The sequence below is a fragment of the Mus musculus genome, chromosome 14 (genome assembly GCF_000001635.26).
Source record: "Mus musculus strain C57BL/6J chromosome 14, GRCm38.p6 C57BL/6J".
Taxonomy (NCBI): Eukaryota; Metazoa; Chordata; class Mammalia; order Rodentia; family Muridae; genus Mus; species Mus musculus.
In genome coordinates, this window is record NC_000080.6 from 54873567 (window position 1) to 54894142 (window position 20576).

Consider the following 20576-nt stretch of genomic DNA (forward strand, 5'->3'; position numbering starts at 1 on the left):
ATGCACACACATTAAGGATGATGTTGTAACACCTGACCCTCAACCCCGTCTCCCTGGGCTCCTTGTTGAAGACTAGAGAGTGCATTGTTTGGGAGTTTCCAAGAGAGTTCTTCCTTTTACTTTGCTGAACCTGAAGGTGGTCCACAGATGCATCCAACCATCTTCTTCTCAAGGGAAGATGATGCGTAAATAGGCATTTATCTGAGGCATGACCAGAGGGGCCAAAGAACGAGCCCCAAACTGAATTCTGAGTGTACGTATAGGTACCTGGCAGAGAAGAGGGGAAGTGAGAAACCATTCAAGATGCTGGCAATGGAAAGGGGTGTGGGAAGCCAGTTAGTTACCTGGGAGGTCCTTGTTCAACTGTGACATTAGGAATTCTTTCCCCTTTAGAGAGGTGCCTGAGGAAGGTGGATCAACAATGGCCTTAGAGGAAAGAAGCTACCGCTCCCATCCACCTCAAGGGAAAGGGAGACCAACATGGGTGAAGAGAGGAACTAAAGATAAGCGTCCTACATGGTCAAAGAAACAAGTGGTGGGGGGGGGGAGCAAGGCAAGGCAAACAAGCAGCAGGCCTGACTCCCCCTCAGGAAGGGCATGGCCTGAGGGTGGCTATCACAGAAGATTCCCTGTTTTCCATTTCACTGGCTTGGGGTATGGCTCAAAATGCCACCTTCTGGTGCCATTTCGTTCTTGTTTTCTATCTCTCATACCCATAATCCTTTATCCTCCAGAGTTTCAACACTGTCTCCTTCTAGGGATCCCACGCCAACACTTTTCCTAACAGCTGGACTCTTCCCCATTTTCCTCTGGGAGCCCAGACTGGAAGTCTGTGGAGGAAAGAGCGAAATCCAAAGGGCACAGGGTGAGCTATGGCTTAGGAGCTACAGATCCACTGGGGTTCTCTGCTGGCTGCTGCCTGGGTCCTGGGTCATCTGAACTATGCTCATCTGCAGCCACAGGCTCAGGGCACTGGGTAAGTCTTGTTTCTTCTTCTCCTTCTTCTTCTTTCAATTTTCTGAGAGTCAAATGTAGCCCTAGCCCTGGCTGGCCTCAAACTCAAAACAGCATTCCTGTATGTGCCACGAGACACCTGGCTTGCTGAAAGATGTCTTTCTAATCTATACTGTGCCATAAACAGACCATAAAATGCCAGAAAGGTCATAGTGGGTCAGACCAATAACCCCCAGCACAGCAGAGGCTAAGGCAGGAGGGCTGTACATTGGAGGCCAGCCTGGGCTAGAGAACATGTTGGAGAGGAGAGGAGAGGAGGGGAGGGGAGGGGAGGGGAGGGGAGGGGAGGGGAGGGGAGGGGAGGGGAGAAGAGAGAGGTAGCCTTAAGAAAGAAACAAAGAAAAGAAGAAAAGTAGCCAAAAGGAAGGAAGGAAGGAAGGGAGGGAGGGAGAGAGGGAGAGAGAGAGACAGAGAGAGAGAGGAGGGAGGGAAGAAGGAAGGAAGATCAGTTGGTCCTAAGAAAAGGTAGCTGAAAGAAAGGCAGCCTTAAGAAAAAAAAAAAATGAGATGGCTGGTGAGATGGCTCAGTGGGTAAGAGCACTGACTGCTCTTCCAAAGGTCCTAAGTTCAAATCCCAGCAACCACCTGAAATGAGATCTAACACCCTCTTCTGGTGTGTCTGAAGTCAGCTACAGTGTACTTATATATAATAATAAATAAGTCTTTTAAAAAAGAAAAAAAGGGGGGGGGTGTGTGAAGAGATGGCTCAGTGGTTAAGAGCACTGACTGCTCTTCCAAAGGTCCTGAGTTCAATTCCCAGCAACCACATGGTGGCTCACAGCCATCTGTAATGGGATCTGACACCCTGGTGTGTCAAAAGACAGTGACAGTGTAATCACACATAACATAAATAAATCTAGAAAAGAAAATAAGGGAAAAGTAGCCTTAAGAGAGAGAGGAGGAGGAGAGAAGAGGAGGTGGAAGAGGAGGAGAGGGCCTTAGGGAACCACTTAACTCCACTTTCTTCTCACAGAGGAAAACGGAGCCCAAAGACACAAAGAAATATGCTCAACCATACAGATACTCAGTGGTTTCCTCTTTTTAAGAGGCACGAAGAAAAAATCAGTAGGGATTTTCATGATTCACCGTCCCTTGACATAAAGTGCTTAGAGGTTTTAAGAAGACGCCCGGAAAAGTAAGGCTGGCATTCATTTTTCTGGAAGCCTATGTGAACCCCTTAGATGTCTCACTATTTGGCTACAAGGGCAGGGTGGGAGTTACTTTTGCCACCGTCCTTATTCCTAGTGCTTGCCTGGTGGCTGAAGGAACTCAAAAAGAACAAACTGTCATAGCCCCCGGCAACCCCTGTCCTTGAAGACTGAAGCCACGAACTGCTGAGAGACGAGGACATCCTGTCATACTGCCAGAAGGCAATGGTCAAATTCCTGGAGTTAAGCAAGGCAATTTCGGCTCAGATGAAGCTAGGATGGGCAGGACAGAGGGACGTGGGGTGGTAAGGCCAGTAAGAAGCAATCCGAATGACTTCACTGGGCTGGACTTTATACATCAAGGCTCCTCAGTCCATAAAGGTTCCCAGCCCAAGGAGGCTTCTTGACCTTCCAGGGCCTTCTATCTCGCATTCTTCGAGTTCCTTCCACTTACGCACACCTGCTGTTTTCCACCCAAATCTCTCTGAGTTTCGCAGGCGGTTTCCAGCCACCTCCGCTTGACTCTGAGACCGCTCTCCACCCATCTGCCAATTGTGACTCCCTGGTTCCTGGCGCCACAGCCTCTCCCCCTACGCCTGGATGCCTCCGTTTTTTTTCCCTGCTGTGGCCTGTAGGAGCCTTGTCTCAAATAAAATGGATCCAGCCCTGGGGCTCCGCGGCTCCGGCACCGGCAGGATGCTCGGGCCCAAGGAGCGCGTAGTCTCGGCCGCCGTTGTTATCCCAGAACTCTCGGCCGGTAACCCGGTAGCGAAGGGCGAAGAGCAGCGTTCCGCCGACCGGAGGTGCGGGCAGGCGGAAGGCGAAGCGGTCAGCCCGCGGCGGGGACGGAGCTGGACCCGCGTAGGAGGCGGGCGATTCCCGCAGGCTGCGCCAGCCGTCCGCGCTCCAGCGCACGCTCACGCGCTTCTCGTAGGCCAGGTCCAGCACGCGCGCGCTCCCGGCCACGCCCAGAGGGCCCGCGTCTGCGCGCTCCAGGCAGATGCGCTGCGCCTGCAGCCGGGCGGCGAAGCCGGGCTCCAGGGCTGGCTCCAGGGCGACGCGCGCCTCCTGAGGAGAGAGGGCGGGGAGGCAGGTCAGGGCGGGGACTCCCGAGAGGGAAGGCTGAGGCCCGGGGCCGGGGCACGACGGGACGCCTACCTGGAGGCCGCGGGCTCGCGGCGGGCACGGCGCGAAGTGGCGCAGGGCGTCCCTCTGCAGTTGCACCTGCACGTGGCGGGGCACCCGGGGCGGTTCCCCAGGGCGGAAGCGCCGGACCACGGCCAGCTCCAGCCCCAGCGCGTCGGCGAAACGCACTCTCTTGCGAGTGTCAGGGCTGCGGCTGCGGGCTGTCCGCGCCCCGCCACCACCCGCGGGCGCAGAGCGGGCCCTGCGCCCCCGACCCGGAACGTGAGCCCGCGAGCGGGCGCCTGGCCGGGTCCCGCCCTCCCCGGGCTCCTCCTCCGACTCCTCCTCGAGGCTGGGCCGCTGGCTGCGGTAGTACGCCCGCTCGGTCAATGCCGCTATAAAGCTCAGGTTGCGGGGTATATCCGTGCGCGGTGGCCGCTCGTGGGACATGTCACCCCTGAGCCCCAGCGGGGCTAGCGCACAGTGCCCGGCGCGTCCTCGCTCTGCTGCCGGCTCTATGCCCGAGCATAAGGTGTAGGTAGGGCTGCTCAGCAGCAGCTGGCTGCGGACTCTCCTTGCTGTCAGCCCGCGTACCCTGCCTGCTCGGTTTCCTTGACCATCTTTCCCTTCCTTTGGCGGCCAGCCCCGGTGTCAGACTATCCGTCCTGCTCGCTTCCAGCTCTCTGCTCTGAGCGTGCGCTCAGCGGCGCCGCTCACCCTTCAGTTCTGCGGGCCTCGCTGACCCGGCCCCCGCCCACAGCCCTCTGACAGGTGGCTGGTATCCATCTTCACTGCTGCACCAGGGGGCGTGACTGCTTCCATCTGGGGTCCCAGATGAGTTACTCCTATATAAGAAGGGTTAAAGCAGGAAGAAAAGAGTAACCTTTCCTTTTTCTTTTTTTTCTTTTGGCACGGGAAAATTAAAAATGCTGAGGGTTTAATTCTCCTTAGGGCTCAGTGTTTTCTTAAAGCCAGGCTACAGGTTTGAAGCCCGATGGCACTGGGTGTAGTGACTGAAAGGGCGTGAATCCTAGATAAGAGTCTTTAGTGGAAGACTCAAAAGGATGCGCGGTGGCATTGGCTCACTGGCTACTGAGAAAAGTAATGAGAACACTTAGCTTCCAGTCCTATGTCCCCCGCTGATTAGCTGTGTGACCTTGAGAAAGGAATAACTTCTCTGGACCTTGATTTTTCTCAATCATTAAAACAAACAAAAATAATTCTGATCTCTTATCTGTAAGTCTTTTCAAGCGTGAAGACTGTTTCTGATTCATGACCGTTTTTATACATGGTAGGTCTTCCAGTTATTGAGAGTTGCCCTTCTTCCAAGAAGGACACAGGACAGGCTATTTTCCATTTTATTTTTGAAAAATACACTAGTGACAATGGTATGTCAAATATTTTATAACTTCTCTTCTGATTTTTTTTTCACAAAGATTTGTTTCATTTTCAGTTATCTGCATGGTGTTAGGGGGTTATGTATGCAGGAATGCAGGTACCCACAGAGGCCAAAAGGGGACATCAGATAGCCTGGGACTGGCATTACAGGTAGGTGTGAGCTGGTATAAGTGAGTGCTGAAATTACACTAGGGCCTCTAGAAGAGTGTTATGTGCTCTTAACTGCCGAGCCATGCTCCTGCTTTCTATGGGGTTTTATAATACAGAACACTAGGCATTATTATAGTGTTTACAATTGTTACAAATATTACAGAAACAACAACAACAACAAGGCCGGGCTTGGTGGCACACACCTTTAATCCCAGCACTCAGGAGGCAGGCAGATTTCTGAGTTTGAGGCCAGCCTGGTCTACAAAGTGAGTTCCAGGACAGCCAGGGCTACACAGAGAAACCCTGTCTCACCCCCCCCTAAACTAAAACAACAACAACAATAACTCAAAAAAACAAAAACAAACAAATAAACACCCAAATATTACAGAGGAGAAAATTGAGAGGGAAAAGATCTTGCCCAGGGAGTGTCAGATAGTTACCAATTGTGGAGCTAGGATTAGGACCTCAGCAGCCAAATTCTAGAGTTCACTCTTCTATTCATTTAGTTTTATACAGCATTAAAATATAATCGATAATAATGGCGACACTGGTATTTTTGTTAAATGATAATGTTAGCATCTAATATAGAAGTGGACAGTATGGGGCTGGAAGGCTGGCTCAGTGGTAAGAGAATGCACTGCTTCAGGGAATCTGGTGCCATTTTCTAGCCTCCAGGGACACTTGCACTCACATGAACATAGCTCCCGCTTGGACACACACACACAGCACGTAATTAAAAAAAATTAAGTGACCTGAGCATGGAGGTTCACTCCTTTAATCCCAGGACTTGGGAAGCAGGAACAAGCAGGGTCTCTGCTTGAGACCAGCCTGGTTTACAGAGTGAATTCCAGGATAGCTGGGGCTACACTGAGAAATCCAAAATAGATAGATAGATAGATAGATAGATAGATAGATAGATAGATAGATAGATAGAATAGTATGGAGCCAGGCATTGTGGTACAAGTGTATACCTTTTTTTTAAAGATTTATTTATTTACTATATGTAAGTACGCTGTAACTGTCTTCAGATACACCAGAAGAGGGAGTCAGATCTCATTATGAATGGTTGTAAGCCACCATGTGGTTGCTGGGAATTGAACTCAGGACCTTCAGAAGAGCAGTCAGTGCTCTTAACCTCTGAGCCATCTCTCCAGCCCCCAAGTGTATACCTTTGATCCCAGCACTCAAGAGGCAGAGGCAAGTAGATCTCTGTGAGTTCAAGGCCAGCCCTGGTCTACATGAGTTCAAGGACAGCTATGTAGAGAGACCTTGTCTCTAAATAAATAAATAAATGAAAGAAAATAAAAAGAAGAAAGAAGAGAAAATATTAGAGTACAAATAAAATCTCCAAATTTATTTATTTATTTGTGATGTTGAGGTTTGAACCCAGGGCCTTATACGTGCTGGGCAAACACTCTATCACTGAGCTCATGAAGTCTCTAAATTTTTAACAGGATGGCTTAATCAACACAACTATACAAGAGATTCAACTGGTCATAAAGAGTGAGACTTACTGCTATGTTATTGTACAGTCCATTCCTGTGTGTTTTTCATGGCAGCATTAAACATACCATTAGCTGGGACTCACTTTAGAAACCATATTGAGTTGTGTTTCTTCTTTCACACATAAAATGCATGAACATACTTTGTGTCTTAAGCTGTAAAATAATTTGTCAGTGTTTGTAGTTGCTTGGGCTGAGCAATGGAAGAAAGAACCACTACAGGATGAATCCAGGCTTCTTATCAACAGGGAGAACAGCCTCTGTGGGATTGAACCCCAACAGCCTCCTAGAAGCTCTCTGTTGTTGTTGTTGCTGCTGCTGCTGTTGGATTTTGTTTTTTGAGACAGGGTTTTTGTGTGTAGCCCTGGCTGTCCTAGAACTCACTCCGTAGACCAGGCTGACCTTGAACTCAGAGATCCACTTGCCTCTGTCTCCTGAGTGCTGGATTAAAGGAGTGTGCCATCATGCCTGGCATAAGTCTTATAGGGTTTCTCTGTATAGCCCTGGCTATCCTGGAACTCACTTTGTAGACCAGGCTGGCCTAGAACTCAGAAATCCACCTGCCCCTGCCTCCCAAGTGCTGAGATTAAAGGCATGAGCCACACGCCCGGCAAGTCTTTATTTCTTAAACAGCAGATCTTTAAACATCTGACTGGAACTGCTCAGAGGTTGGCAGGAGGTGTCAAATGCTTCATTTAGTCAACGTGTGCTGATCACGACACAAATGTGAATAAAATAGCCCTGGCAGTCAAAGAGCTTAAAAATAAAAGGTCAGACAGAAATATATTAGTGTCTCTTAAGACCAGTAATAAAAACAAATTCCGTGTGCGGTGTACTCCTTTAATCCCTGCACTAATCAGGAGATGCAGAAGATTCGTTAAGGTCATCTTCATCTACATAGTGAGTTCAAGGCCAGCCTGGACCCCACTGCAAAATAGTGCCCCACCCCAAGAGTATTTATTTCTGGTCAATGTCTTAGAATAAACCATGGTGCAAATGAAATCCTTAAACTAGATTGTTACATTGCCTTTCCGATAGATAGTACCATAGCCATTTTGAATAAAACTTCCGTTTTTGATAGCTGTCAAATGGTTTAACTTTCCAAGACCTCCCTGGGTAACTGACATCCTGGTTGGCAAGTTGAGACATGAATGCTAGGCAAGTCGCCTCGCCACAGATGAATAACCCAACCAATGGGAGCGAGATAGGTGTACCACAAAGACGTGTTCCTAAGGCGGTTGGTCCCCTGTCCCTAAATCCTGAGTGGTGGGATAACTTGGCACACATACTTGTGGATTTCAGGCTTAAGAGTTTAGTAGGTTAGAATCATAGTCTCAGCTCCCAAGTTTGATCATTCAGTCCTGAGGTGTGTTTTCAATAAACTGTCCCTGCTTGATTGAAATCAGTGTCCATGTGGTTTGTGGGCGATGCCTGTACCCCAACCAGATCTGTCTCTAAAAACAAATGGGGGTGTCCTGCAGGTGGCATCTAGAATGATCAGTTTAAGAACAAAGGAGACACGGGGACAGGTAGAACGCTAGAACTGCACAGAAGTGGAACAGGCTGTACGTTCAGAGCAAAGGACTGAGCAGGAACTCAGAACTGCTGTGGATTCCAGCTGGAACAACAGCACTGACTGCCAGAGGGAAAGGAGGTCATTCTGAGGCATTCATTGTCAAGAGTTCAAACACAGGTCAGACTGATTTAGACTGAAGTCCTCACTCCTCTCCTTGGATGTGTGGATTTGGGTAAATGGTTTAATCCTTCCAAGTCTCAGCTTCCCCTTTTCAAGGAATAAGGATCAAGCAGTCTCAGGAATGAGGTGAGAATAAAACTTATACATGTAAAGAAAGATCTGTGGCTCACACCTGCAATACCATTTGGACTGCTGGCATAGACAGATTGTGAGTTCAAGGTCAGACTGACCTACAAGGAAGAGAGAGAGAGAGAGAGAGAGAGAGAGAGAGAGAGAGAGAGAGAGAGAGAGAGAGAGAGAGAGAGAACAATCAAAACAATCAATTCCCATAATGGATTGCTACTATGATCATTGTGGCTTCTCCGGTGACCACACAGACAAGTGGGAACATCAAGGTTTAGTGGGAGAAGCAAGGGGAAGTAACAAGAAAGAACTGAAGGAAAGAAGCATAATTGGGTTGCCTCTTTCTGGCCTTAACTGGAGTTCCAGAGCTGAAGAAATGGCAACCTTCAGGAGTCCTGGGTGGGGGGAGAGGTGGGAGGATCAGCACACTGATGAGTGCCCTCCTGTGGATCTGCTGTAGTCAGAAAGCTTCTTGCCCTGGAAACTTGCTCTACAGAAAGATATTATCACATGCTGGATAGTGGTGCCTCGGGCCTTTAATCCCATAGTGTCTGAGGCAGAGGCAGGCCAATCCCTGTGAGATCGAGGCCAGCCTGCTCTATAGAAGTGAGTTCCAGGGCAGCCAGGGCTACACAGAGAAGAAACCATGTTTCAAAATACACACACACTCGGTTTTTATATATACATATTTTTACATATATATATATACATAAATGCACATATAAATAGATATATGTATATTATATATACATATATGTGTATATTATAAATATGTATATGGAATATATAAAAATATAAAAATATTTACATATACTATACTGATATACTTTATATTTATATGTATATTGATACATTTATAAATTATATATAACATATATATTTATACTTATAAACATATTTATATTGTATGTGTATATATAAAAGCACATATTTATATAAACATATGTGTATGGATAAATGTATATATAATCCATGTATATGTGAATGTAGATATTCACATGTAAATTATAGATATATGTAATCTGTAAAACAGGTATTAACCCAACATTGGTAACCTGTATTTAGAGAGGGTGTGTAAGATTAGTAAGCTTGTATCAATTTGTGCCTTTTATTGTTTGATTTTTGTTTTAAATAGTAAGAATTAACTCCTGTGGTGGGTAACAAATGAAAAGAAAATCAATCTGATTACAAAAGATGAAGATTGCTTGTGGACACTGTAAACCAAGGCCTGACACCTTGATACCTAGCTGAAACTCCAGCCAAGGAAGAGCCCACTGCATTAAAGGTCCTGAGGGGAAGTATTTTTGTGTTTAGTGTTTCTACTAGCCCCACAAGGGCAAGAGGTTGTTCCCAGCTTAATAGGAACTGCTCTGCTTTTCCTAGGCACGCAATCCAAGCTGGAAAGTTCAACAAGTGCGTGAACAGAAGAGACCTTCCGGAAATGCTGAATTTGCACTGAGCTGCTGAGGCCCGGTGTGTTTCTCTGGGGACACTGCGGGCTTCGCAGGCAGCCGGCACAGGTCACTATGGCCTCTGAACAGCCCTTCAATGGCCCTCTCTTCCTGGAGTTGTGGCTCTTCCCAGCCCTGCCTCCCAGCCCCGCCCCTCTCTCTGGACGCATCTCTGTGTCCCATCATCACCCGGCGCCGGGCCCTCCCTCCCTGCCCTCCCCTCCTCCCTCCTTCCTTCCTTCCCTTCCTCCCTTTCTCCCTCCCTCCCTCCCTCCCTCCCAGCTCCTCCACCAGGAAACAACCGGATTCCGGATCCCGGCTGCGGCCTGACCCGTGAGATTCCTTAACCTGGCTGGCGGGCGGGGTTGGAGACCAGCTAAGGGTGGGGGAATGGGAGGAGCTGGGCCTTTGGGCTGCTCTTGGGGGTACCGGGAATAGAGATGGTGTCGGCAGGAAGCCCGTGGTCCCGGGTTTCCCAAGAGGGCAGTCATTAAACACGGAATCGGTCCCACAGCTGGCAAAGCTTTGGAGGTAGGGGCCCAGTCCCAGGCGCTGCAGTTCCAGTTCTTTCCGGGCCAGACCCAGGCCTTTCCCACCTAGTTCTCTCTCCCTCCCCTTTTCAGGGCTCCACTCTAGCCGGGAGGATGAAAGGCCTCAGCTGGGGGCTCCCTGCCACCAGCACTGGGTCCTAAGAGCTGCCATCCAGGCTGGGTAAGTGTCCTCTTCCTTTCTGCCCCATTACAGCCCTTGGCTTTTCCCATCTTCCTATTCAGCCCCTGTCTCCTCCCTATCTTGTGCCTCTGCCAACATCTTCGCATCATGCTCCTGGGGAGGTCTTAAGCCCCTTCCTATAGCCAAAAAGGGGTGTGTGTGTGTGTGTGTGTGTGTGTGTGTGTGTGTGTGTGTGTGTGTGTGTGTATAGAGGTGGCATACAGCTGGTGCTGTCGTATGAAAGGAATCTGAAGTAGTCTAAAAATAAGATTTCCTGTTGCACACTTAATTTGACATGTTATACGTGGCCAGCTGCTTATGCTCTGAACCTCCCCATGACTTAAATCCGTTGCTCTTTCTTGGCCCTGCCCAGTGCCTCTGAGCATTTCACCTATCTCAGGAGCTTGATCAAATAGGAAATGTCCCTTCTTGCTCTCTGTCAATAATTTCCTTATATTTATGTCAGTCTGTCATCCTTGCCCCTTTCAGCCGCCCGGATGGCGACCCCAGCCTCAACCCCAGACACACGGGCTCTAGTGGCTGACTTTGTAGGCTATAAGCTGAGGCAGAAGGGTTATGTCTGTGGAGCTGGCCCTGGGGAAGGCCCAGCCGCCGACCCGCTGCACCAAGCCATGCGGGCTGCTGGAGACGAGTTTGAGACCCGTTTCCGCCGCACCTTCTCTGACCTGGCCGCTCAGCTACACGTGACCCCAGGCTCAGCCCAGCAACGCTTCACCCAGGTTTCCGACGAACTTTTCCAAGGGGGCCCTAACTGGGGCCGTCTTGTGGCATTCTTTGTCTTTGGGGCTGCCCTGTGTGCTGAGAGTGTCAACAAAGAAATGGAGCCTTTGGTGGGACAAGTGCAGGATTGGATGGTGGCCTACCTGGAGACACGTCTGGCTGACTGGATCCACAGCAGTGGGGGCTGGGTAAGAAGTTCTCAATTGCTGCTCTCCGCATCCCTCTACAAAGTTGGTCTTCATGGGAAAATAGGGCCTCTGATGGGAGGCTGGGGTTGTGCTGGGAAGGGCTGAGTTCCCTTATTTAAGTGGAATCAGACTGAGAGCATCAAGCTCACAGTACTCCAGGGCTACCATGTAGTAGTAGCTGGATGGGCTTCACGGTCCCAAGCAGAAGACTGAATATAGAGTTTTATAAACAGAGAACCTTCAGCGAATAATTGTGACCCCTGCGTACATAGTATGGGTGGTGAGGCCGGTCAGGGATGGGTCATGGCTAGGCAAGCCTTAGCAAAGGATGCCAGTTCTGAACGGAACTTTATTGCCATGGAAGGGATGGGGCTGACATCACGTAGACAGTGCAGAGGAGCCAGGAACGGGGTTCGGAGGGGCTTGTGTGCAGTAGAGCTTCGGCTGGAGCAGCTGGGGATGGGGGCAGTGCTCACAGTGGATGGAACTGGAACTCTTCCTTCCCTCGTCTCTCCACTATCCTTTCCTGATCTCCCTTTCTCCTTTCTCTACTTCCCTTCTCTCCCACAGGCGGAGTTCACAGCTCTATACGGGGACGGGGCCCTGGAGGAGGCACGGCGTCTGCGGGAGGGGAACTGGGCATCAGTGAGGACAGTGCTGACGGGGGCCGTGGCACTGGGGGCCCTGGTAACTGTAGGGGCCTTTTTTGCTAGCAAGTGAGAAAGTCTAGGGCCAGGTGGGGCTAGGTGTGGCTAGGGGCCAGGAGAGCTGGAACAATAGCGAATGCCCTTGGAAGAAACTGGATGGTCACGGAACAGAGAAAGGCAGGGGAAGGTAGTGTGTGTGGGAGCCCAGCATGCCAGGCAGGTGGCAGGGAGAATGAGTTGGAAACATTAAGGAATGTTTCAAGGCCAAGAACCCAGAGAGTGGAGTCATCCCACGGCTTGGGGGGTGGGGGTGGGGAGGTGGGAGGAATCATGCCCATATCGCGGGCACACAACTACCCGGAACATGGCTTGTAGCTCCAAGGACGGTGAGCTTACTTCAAAGATCTGTGTCTCGACTAGATGAATGGGATTTAGGGAGCCTAGAATTCACTTCCCTTTGGGATGGAAGCTTGGTGATCAGGTGACTGGGTGAAATGGCTGTGGCTGTGGGCTGCATGGGCACACCTGTGCATGTATGTGCACATGCAAGCATGCTCATGTGCATGCTGGGCTGTCTGTCGAATCTGGTGGTGGGGTACTTAGAGAAAACATTCCTTCTTGCTATGGCAAGAACAAGGGCCAGTTCACTGCCCTTCTCCTCTCTGCCCCTTCCCTTGACCTTACGCCTCCAGGCTGAGGGAGGAACACTGTATCTAGACTAGGGCTCTGGTGCTGCCGAGAGTTGTTGGCAGGGCTTTGGAGAGAAGAGTTCTGCAGCTGGCCTTGTTCTTCATCATCCCCCTGTTGTGTGCATCTGTGCACCTGGGCTGAAAAAGGGTAAGGCTGTGGAGCCTGGGTGGGTAGAAGCTTTGGTAGTTGGACTTGCCTGTCACCTTCCCCTCCAACGGTGGCACAATGGTGCCTAAAGTGTTGCCTGTTTCTAGGGTCTCTCTATCCAGCTGAGTCTAAATTGGGGATCTAGTTTTCCTTTAGAAGATACGGGCATAAATGCTGATCTACAATTCAGTTTAGTTCCTGAACTGTCTCAGTGAGACTGCGGATACCTTGAGAGGACCATTCCAGCTCTGAGTCCCTTGGGAGTGATGGGGACAGGTACTCCTTGACTGGCCTGTTCTGGGTGGTGGGTTTTTGGTGCTGCTGCTCTATCAGGGGCCAGGGATATGGGTTCTAGAGTACCTGCCATGACCTAACGCGTTTTCTTTTGAAGCCATGCTCTTTGCATAGGTTGTCAACACTCGAGTCTCTGAAGATGGTCACATTAGAACTCACAGTCCAGTCCCCTAGAACAAATCCAGACTCTAGCCTTTTCTTTTGAGGGAGGAAATGATTCACTCCAAATGCATGCCCTGAGCCAGACCTCACTGCTGCACTTCCCAAGGTGCTAACATTGCTGCTCTTTAATGCTGACTTCGTTCCCAGTGCTCTAGAACCCTACCTGCCTCTCCTGAGCACTGACCAGCTTGGCTAGACCACAGCTGACCCACCTCTTCACTTGGTCCTAGAATGTGGCATCATATCGTGCTTGCTAGAATGTGGGACCAAATTGGCCTCAGGTGTTTTAGTCCAGACTTTGGCTTTTGAGAGAAGGTTGCACTTTTTCATAGTGTCTATGGGGGATGTGGGAGGCTGCATGTGCCAGTTGGTCTGTTTTGAGGGTGATGATCTAAGAGACTCGGAGCTGTCTGTGACAAGCAGTCAGAGTGGGAGGCTCTGACTTGCTCAGGACAAACTAGGCCAGTGGTTTTCAAACTGCTTGGCAGAGCCCCGAAGTGTCCTAGGGGTTGCCTCAGGAGTCCTTAGGGAGATGAGGGAGTGGAGGGCTGGGCAGTTTGCCCTCAAACAGAACAGCTCCCCCTTGTAGCTGTCTTATGTATCGGGGTTCAGGGTAAGATTTTATTTGTGGTAAGGGCTTTGCTGCTGAAAAAAGTTAGAAAACCACTGACTAGACCATCAGCTCCATCTGGAGCCTGTGCTCCTCCACGTCCAGGGAAGTCTCTGCTCTACCCTTCCCATGGGACACCTACCTAAGGTAGCATTCCTGGGGCCCTTTAGCAAACAGGAGCAGCAGGAACCAGGGTCAGGTTACCAACATGCTCTGCTAGCAGACCTTCAGCCAGGTGGGAGGAGAGGCTGTGCTAGGACAGGCTAAAGGGTTGGTCTTGGTCTGGATTCTCAGAAGCTTAGATGGGACCACAGTGGAGAGTTGTGACCTGTTCTGCCCTTCGTTTTAAGGGCCAGTGGAAACCCAGAGACTCTTCTGTCAGGGAAAACCAGGGACTGTCTTTTAGAGCCATATAGTTCCTTGGGATTAGCTCTTGGCCAAGAAGGCTGAGTATGGCTCCCAACTTTTAAATCCATTTCATTTTTTTTAAATGAGGGAAATGGATATAATTTTTCAGATACTAAGTAGCTGGAGAGGATGTTCTTGCTCTCCAAAGCCCAAAGGGACAAATAGGGACTTTGCTTAGGCCAAGGCAAGAGCGCAAGTGGGCACTCAGTCCTGCAGTTACCAGTCCTACTCCCCACTTACACTAGGGCATACATATACTATTTTACTTTTTTAAATCATAAACGGCAGGAGAACAGATTTGGTTAGTTTAGAAGAAAAGAAAAAGCTCTATAAATATAAATATATATTCCTGTATTTTTATTTAATAATTTATAAATGCCAAGTTCATTTGACTTTTATTTTTGTGTAATATGTAATGGTCGTATTAAAAATAAATAAATAAAGCCCAGAAATTTAATGAGAAGTACTGAACAGGGTTTTGTGACTTCTATACTGTACATCCTGGGTTGTAGAACTCTCCCTAAGCCAGTCATTTCTTGTGGCCATGACCTTGCTAAGGGGAATAACTGGAGTTATAGGGATTTGGGAAATAAAGTATTGAGGTTAAAAAAAAAAAAAGAAAAAAGAAAAAAGGAAAAGAAAACCACGCCCACCCCATCCCTGGCCAAATACCCAAACCTACAAATTCTATACCAACCCCAGCCTCCAGAAACTGTAGGCACATGTGGTACATCTAGAGCCCCTACCCACAACCACCACCTCCTCAAATATCCTGGTTTGGTGTGGTGGCAAACAACTGCAATCCCAGTAGTCAGGTAGAGACAGGAAGGTGGGCCACCCAGGTCTACAGGGAGGTCAAGGCCAGCTAAGGCTTCCTGAGACCTTGCCTCTAAACAGATGGATAGAAAGCAAAAGAGTAATCAATGCATGCAGGTTGTTCTTAAGTAATATTCTCAAATACAAAAGCTAGGCTGTGAACTCAGCTGTGAGTTTCTTGGCTGCCAAAGCAACCTGGAAAACAGTGAGGTTCAAAGCTGTCCAGTTACTCAGATGGCAGAGTTTTCTGCAAAGATACTTAGTGACAGAATTGCAGGCAAATAGAATAGTTTATATCTCTGTCCTATTAGCAATACCAGGTGGGGATCCAGAAGGCCTTAGGTTTGTCTATCAGCCTCATTATAATTTAGGCTAATGTGTTATTTTATAATGGTCTGATTACTAAGTTTTAGACTGTCCAGAGGGACAGATGACTGTTTTCTTTATATAGTTCTGTGTAAATGCAACTCATCCAGATGGCACTTTTAATAAAGTTGGGCAACACTTAGTTATAATTTCTGACCATTGTGGGGGTAGAGAGGTTGGGTTGGGGTAGTCCTTGCTCATGCTATAAGTCTCTTGCACTTCAGGAGCAAGGACTTTAAGTGTAGATCTGGCTGGGACTACATAGAGTCAGCTCCAAGCCACCGGGCTGCAAGGTAAGACTCATTGTCAGGAGAAAGAACAAAACCCAAACCCTACAGTTTCTTTCAATTGGGTAGATCATTGATATTCTTTATCAAGTTTTTGTTCGCGTTTTCTCTCATTTTTTTGTAGCTTGTAGCCCAGTCTGGCCTCAGACTCAGTGTTGAGATTCCAGGTGTGTGCCACCAGGTCTGGCTGAATTCTTTGAAAATTAAAAAAAAATCCTTAAATGTGGTTACGGGGAATAACCATAAAATAATAATATATAACTAATCGATAACCTATAAATATATCCCAAAGCTGGATGTGGTGCTGCCAGTTTATAATTCTAGCTTTTGGGAAATAAGAGGCAGGATCAGTGCCACTGTGGCTTATATAAGACCCTGTTCAACACACACACACACACACACACACACACACACACACACACACACACACACACCAGAAATTTTGACCAGAAAGCATAATATAATGGTTGCTCTTCATTCATCATCTCTAGAGAAAAATGATCAAATATTTCCTGTGTATTTAACCCAGTTCTAGGCTCACAGGCAAAGAGAATGGGAAGACATATCTCAGCTCACATGTTGCTCTTACACTCCAGTAGGGGGTCAAACAATAAATAAATCTCATAACTATGTTAGAAGGTAGTAAATACTATGAGGAAAGATGCCTGGTGACACACATCTTTCATCGTAGTGTTAGGGAGGCAGCTGCTAGGCAGCTCTGCAAGTTCAAGACCAGCCTGGCCTACGTGTGAGACCCTGTTTAAAGATACTATTTTTAAATAACAGGATGAAGGATAGAAATATGTAGATTCTCTAATTTTAAATCAAATGATCAGGGAAATCCTCATGTCTAAGATGACAAGTAAAACTACGAATTACGGTATAACTGAAGGTATCTACTAGCACTTAAACATTTTTATATTTTCCTATAAAACTTATATAGGTTAGAAAATAGAATGTGATAGTGTGAAGTCTTCAGCAAGAGCAGACAAAGATCCCATTTGTGGTTTTGTCTGATGGGCAGGTTTTGTTCTTTCTGCTGTCAGTATTTTCTGACTGGGGTGGGGGATAATAAATATAAGCAAATCTGATAGAGCAACTGAAAGCAAGTTTTTTAGATAAAAAGTTGTTAAAAACATAACCAGTCAAGCTTGGTGATGGGCATATATACTTGCAATCTCAACATTCAAGGGATGGGAGGGGTCACTGAAAGTTGGAGGTTGATCTGTCTACATAATGAGTTGTAAGCCAGCCAGGGCTACTTAGACAGACCCTTTATCAAAAGATTAGCCACTCAGTGGGCTGTCGAGATGACTCAGTGGGTTACAGTCCTTGCCATCATGCCTGGCAATCCAAGTTCAGTCTTGGACAATGGAAAGGGTATACTGAGTCTGGCAGCTCACATGAGTGCCATGACATGTGCTTCCTTCAAATAAAAAGTTGAAAAAGAGAATGAAACAGCCTATCAGTTGAGCTAGAGAAATGGCTGTGGCTAAGAGCACTTGCTGCTTAACTCAGAGGAGGTCAGATCCTAGGATCAGTGCCATGTAGTTCAAACCTCCAGCTCCAGGAGATGATAAACACCTCTGTTTTCTGTGGGCACCAGAACACAGACCCATACAGAAATAATATGTTTTAAAAGTTATCCAGTCAAAGCTGAAATGAAGCAGCCTGGTAGAAGCCCTTTCACATTTAAATACTACCTCACTTCTGTACAAGGTCTGAGCTAGGAAGTTACTGCAAGCTAGGATGGACCACATCAGAAGATACCAGGATCTTTTCTAAAAGAGACTCGAAAGGCTGGACAGATAGCTCAGCATTATGAGTGCTTACTGCTCTTACAGAGGACCTGGTTCACATCTCAGCACCCATAGAACAGCTCACAGCTACCTGTACTCCAGTTCCCTGGAATCTGATACCCTTTGGCTTCTGTGGGCGCCTCCATGTCAGTGCTACACATAAATTCACACAAACACACATATACATACATAGAAAAGTAGTAAGTCTTTCAAAATAGCATAAGGCTTCAAGTCATATGTCATCACTGACCAGTGAAATATAATGCAAGTCACAAAAAGAGTTTTACATTTTTCTAGGGGCCTCATTAAAAATTGAGAGAGCCTTTAATCCTAGCATTTGGAGGTCAGAAGCCATAGGATCTTACTCTGTAGCTATGTAGCTCACTATGTCCTGAAACACACTATGTAGATAAGGCTGACCTTGAACTCAACCTGTCTCTGGGCCCAGCCCCCCCCCCGTTTTTTTTTTTTTTTTTTTTTTTGAGACAGGGTCTCATGTAGCCCAGGCTAGCCTCAGCTTTCCTATATAAGTGAGGCTGGCCTCGAACTCCTGATGCTTCTGCTTCCCCACCCCCCAAGTGTTAGGAATTCAGGAGTCTGTTATGTTATCACACCTAGCTCTGTGGGATATTTTGTTTTTTAAAGATTTTAAAAATGTATACGTGTGTGGGAGAGAGTATGTGCATGTGTGTTAGTACCTGTGGAGGCCAGAAGGTGTTGGATTCGATAGAGCTGAAGTTACGGGTGGAGTGAGCATGTAGGTGCAGAGAGCTGAACTCAGCTCCTCTGTAAGAATATCAAGAGCTGTGGCTTTTGAGACAAGGTTTCTCTGTGGCCTGGCTGTCCTGAAACCCAACCTATAGACCAGCTGGCCTCAAACTCACAGAGATCCACTTGCCTCTGCCTCCCAGTGCTGGGATTAAAGGCGTGTGACTCTAGTTACTCACTGTGCAGACTGGCCTGGGACTCCTGGTTGTTTTTCTGCTTCAGCTTCTCAGGTGCTAAGATTACACATGTGTATCACAATGCTGAGAGGAAAATAATAACCTCAGCATGCTCCTCGGGTAGGAGGATCTCAGGTGTAAGGCCAGACTATATAATACAGCCCTGTCTCAAAACAAAAACAAAAACAAAAAAAAAACAAAAAAACCAACCAAACAAAAAAACACACAGCCGGGCAATGGTGGTGGCGCATGCCTTTAATCCCAGCATTTGGGAGTTTAAAGCCAGGCTGGTCTACAGAGAGAGATCAAGGAAAGCCAGGGCTACACAGAGATCCTGTATCAAACAACAAAATTCAATCTAAAGGATTTAGGGGAATATGGTTTTGCAAAGGTTATTTAACAGATGGGTGTGGCAGCACACACCTTTATTCCCAGGGTTTAGGGAGTAGAGGTAGGTGGGGTCTGTGTGAGATTAGGTCAGCCTAAACTATAAATTGAGTTTCAGGCCAGTCAGTCAGTCAGTTAGATCCTGTCTCCAAACACCACCATCATCACACGAAGGCATTTGGTAATCACATTTCCCTTAGTTAACCTTGCTTAAATTGGGTGCCAGCAAACCCTTCAGATTTTGAATTGGCTGGAATCGGTGTAAGGTTCTTTGGAACGCATTTGGTGCCTGACTTCGGTGATCAACTTCAGTTCAGATGGATCCGCAGCAAGAGTGCGACTCTGCTTCCAGCTCCCAAGCTTCTGAGGTAAGGCCTGCAACTGTGGGGTCAATCAGCTGTGCTTCCGACTTTGCTTTTGCCCCACTCCCCTGGTGCGACCAAGTTAGCCATTTTGATTGTGCTTGTATGAATCTATCCCTCAGACTTGTAGTTTGGTCTGTCTACAAAAAGTCCGTCCTCTTGCAGATTTAGCACTACTGTTCTTTAATTTTTATAAATGTGTGGAATTTCTTCTGGAGTGTGGGTATCATACTATCGTCTCCAGGGCCAGATCTCATGGTTATTTGAAGGTGCAGAGCTGTCTTGAGAATTTGCATGGAGAATTTCCCCCAGTGGTCTTCAAAGTGGTTTGGAAGCTAGGAAATTACACCTAGAAGTTGCAGTCACCCAATAATCACACAAATTTGCGGATAGAAATATAAACAGGACTTGGCCCCTTGTCTGCGGGCACTCTGCTTAGCTAGGAAGGAGCACAGAACGGTTAAGAGTGCAGTGGAAATAGGCCCACTTGTCTCAAGATAAAATGGGAAACCTGGTGGAAGGCATTCTCACTGAGGTGGTCTGGTTTAGGAGAAACTGCACATATGGGACTAAAGCTGTGAACCTCGGGTAAACCGGGGAAAGTGTGGAGACCATACTTGCAAACTAGCCCTAAGTAAGGAATTTTTGACACGTCAGCTGGCCAAGAAAAAGAGGGTGTTGTAATAAGTTAGGCAAGAAAACTGGCTGAATCTTAGTCTAAAACAATAACCTATGCAGAACAACGGGACACAACTCCTAGTGGGAGTGAGGTTTGCTGATCCTTACTTTTTTTTTATTTTTGAGGTTACTTTTCTATGTAGTGTTGACTGGCCTGGGAACTCATTCTGTAAGTAGTCTAGTTTTGAACTCACAGAAATCTACTTGCCTCCGCTTTCTGAGCGCTGGTATTAAAGGCGTACGCCACCACACTCCGCCTAGGAATTCCCTAGTTTTAAGCCAGGCCATCCTTTCGAGAGCAAGGTTCACCTGTCGCACAACGGGTGTCTGCCCGTCGAATCCCATAAGCCAATCGGCATCCAAGAATGGGCCACTTCGGTGAGGCGTTTGGAAGATTGGTCCTTTTCGCCTCACCAGTCAGAGGCCAATTGCGGAGCATCCTCCATGTTGTGGGCCCGCCCATGGGTGGAGGATGAACGGAAGGTCGTCACAGTGCGGGCGTATTGTTACCTAAGGACTCAACAGGAGGTGGGGTGTGTTGATTGACAGGCATATTTCACCTACCGGGTTTAGAGAATTTGGCACAGTGGCCCGCCTTAGAGGTGGGGCCTCGTTTGATTGCCAAGTAGAATTCCCCAATAGTATTCGAGCTCGGGGTAACGGGCAGGCTGACTGACTAATGAATCCTCGGCGTGGCCGGCTCAGTTCTCCAATCGCCGATCGGCGGGCCCC

General features: G+C 47.9%; 2 protein-coding genes across 4 annotated transcripts; one reads left to right on the plus strand and one right to left on the minus strand.

Moving 5' to 3' along the window:
• Positions 1-2030: 2030 nt before the first annotated feature.
• Ppp1r3e (protein phosphatase 1, regulatory subunit 3E) lies at positions 2031-3972 on the minus strand. Its single transcript, NM_001167908.1, has 2 exons — positions 3321-3972; positions 2031-3230 (listed from the first exon to the last, which is right to left on the minus strand). Exons 1-2 carry the CDS (start codon positions 3735-3737, stop codon positions 2808-2810), a joined length of 840 nt encoding a protein of 279 aa, NP_001161380.1. The 5' UTR covers positions 3738-3972; the 3' UTR covers positions 2031-2807.
• A 5827-nt stretch (positions 3973-9799) lies between these two features.
• On the plus strand, positions 9800-17292 carry Bcl2l2 (BCL2-like 2). 3 transcript variants are annotated; one of them, XM_006518457.4, is made up of 4 exons: positions 9800-9940; positions 10231-10318; positions 10785-11247; positions 11818-17292. In XM_006518457.4, the coding sequence occupies exons 3-4, from the start codon at positions 10816-10818 to the stop codon at positions 11965-11967; spliced, it is 582 nt and encodes a 193-aa protein (XP_006518520.1). In that variant the 5' UTR covers positions 9800-9940; positions 10231-10318; positions 10785-10815; the 3' UTR covers positions 11968-17292. The 3 variants fall into 3 exon arrangements, with proteins under 3 accessions (XP_006518520.1, NP_031563.1, XP_006518521.1); NM_007537.1 differs by having other exon boundaries at positions 9859-9940; positions 10808-11247; positions 11818-14668; XM_006518458.3 differs by having other exon boundaries at positions 9939-10138; positions 10808-11247.
• Positions 17293-20576: the final 3284 nt, after the last annotated feature.

What these genes read in the sequence shown, in the direction of transcription:
- Ppp1r3e (NM_001167908.1), bottom strand. Translation starts at nt 3,737, where the DNA reads ATGTCCCACGAGCGGCCACCGCGCACGGATATACCCCGCAACCTGAGC. An exon ending in CGCGAGCCCGCGGCCTCCAG is followed by an intron (nt 3,231 to 3,320) that starts GTAGGCGTCCCG and finishes CTCTCTCCTCAG; the next exon opens with GAGGCGCGCGTCGCCCTGGA.
- Bcl2l2 (XM_006518457.4), top strand. Translation starts at nt 10,816, where the DNA reads ATGGCGACCCCAGCCTCAACCCCAGACACACGGGCTCTAGTGGCTGAC. An exon ending in TCCACAGCAGTGGGGGCTGG is followed by an intron (nt 11,248 to 11,817) that starts GTAAGAAGTTCT and finishes TCTCTCCCACAG; the next exon opens with GCGGAGTTCACAGCTCTATA.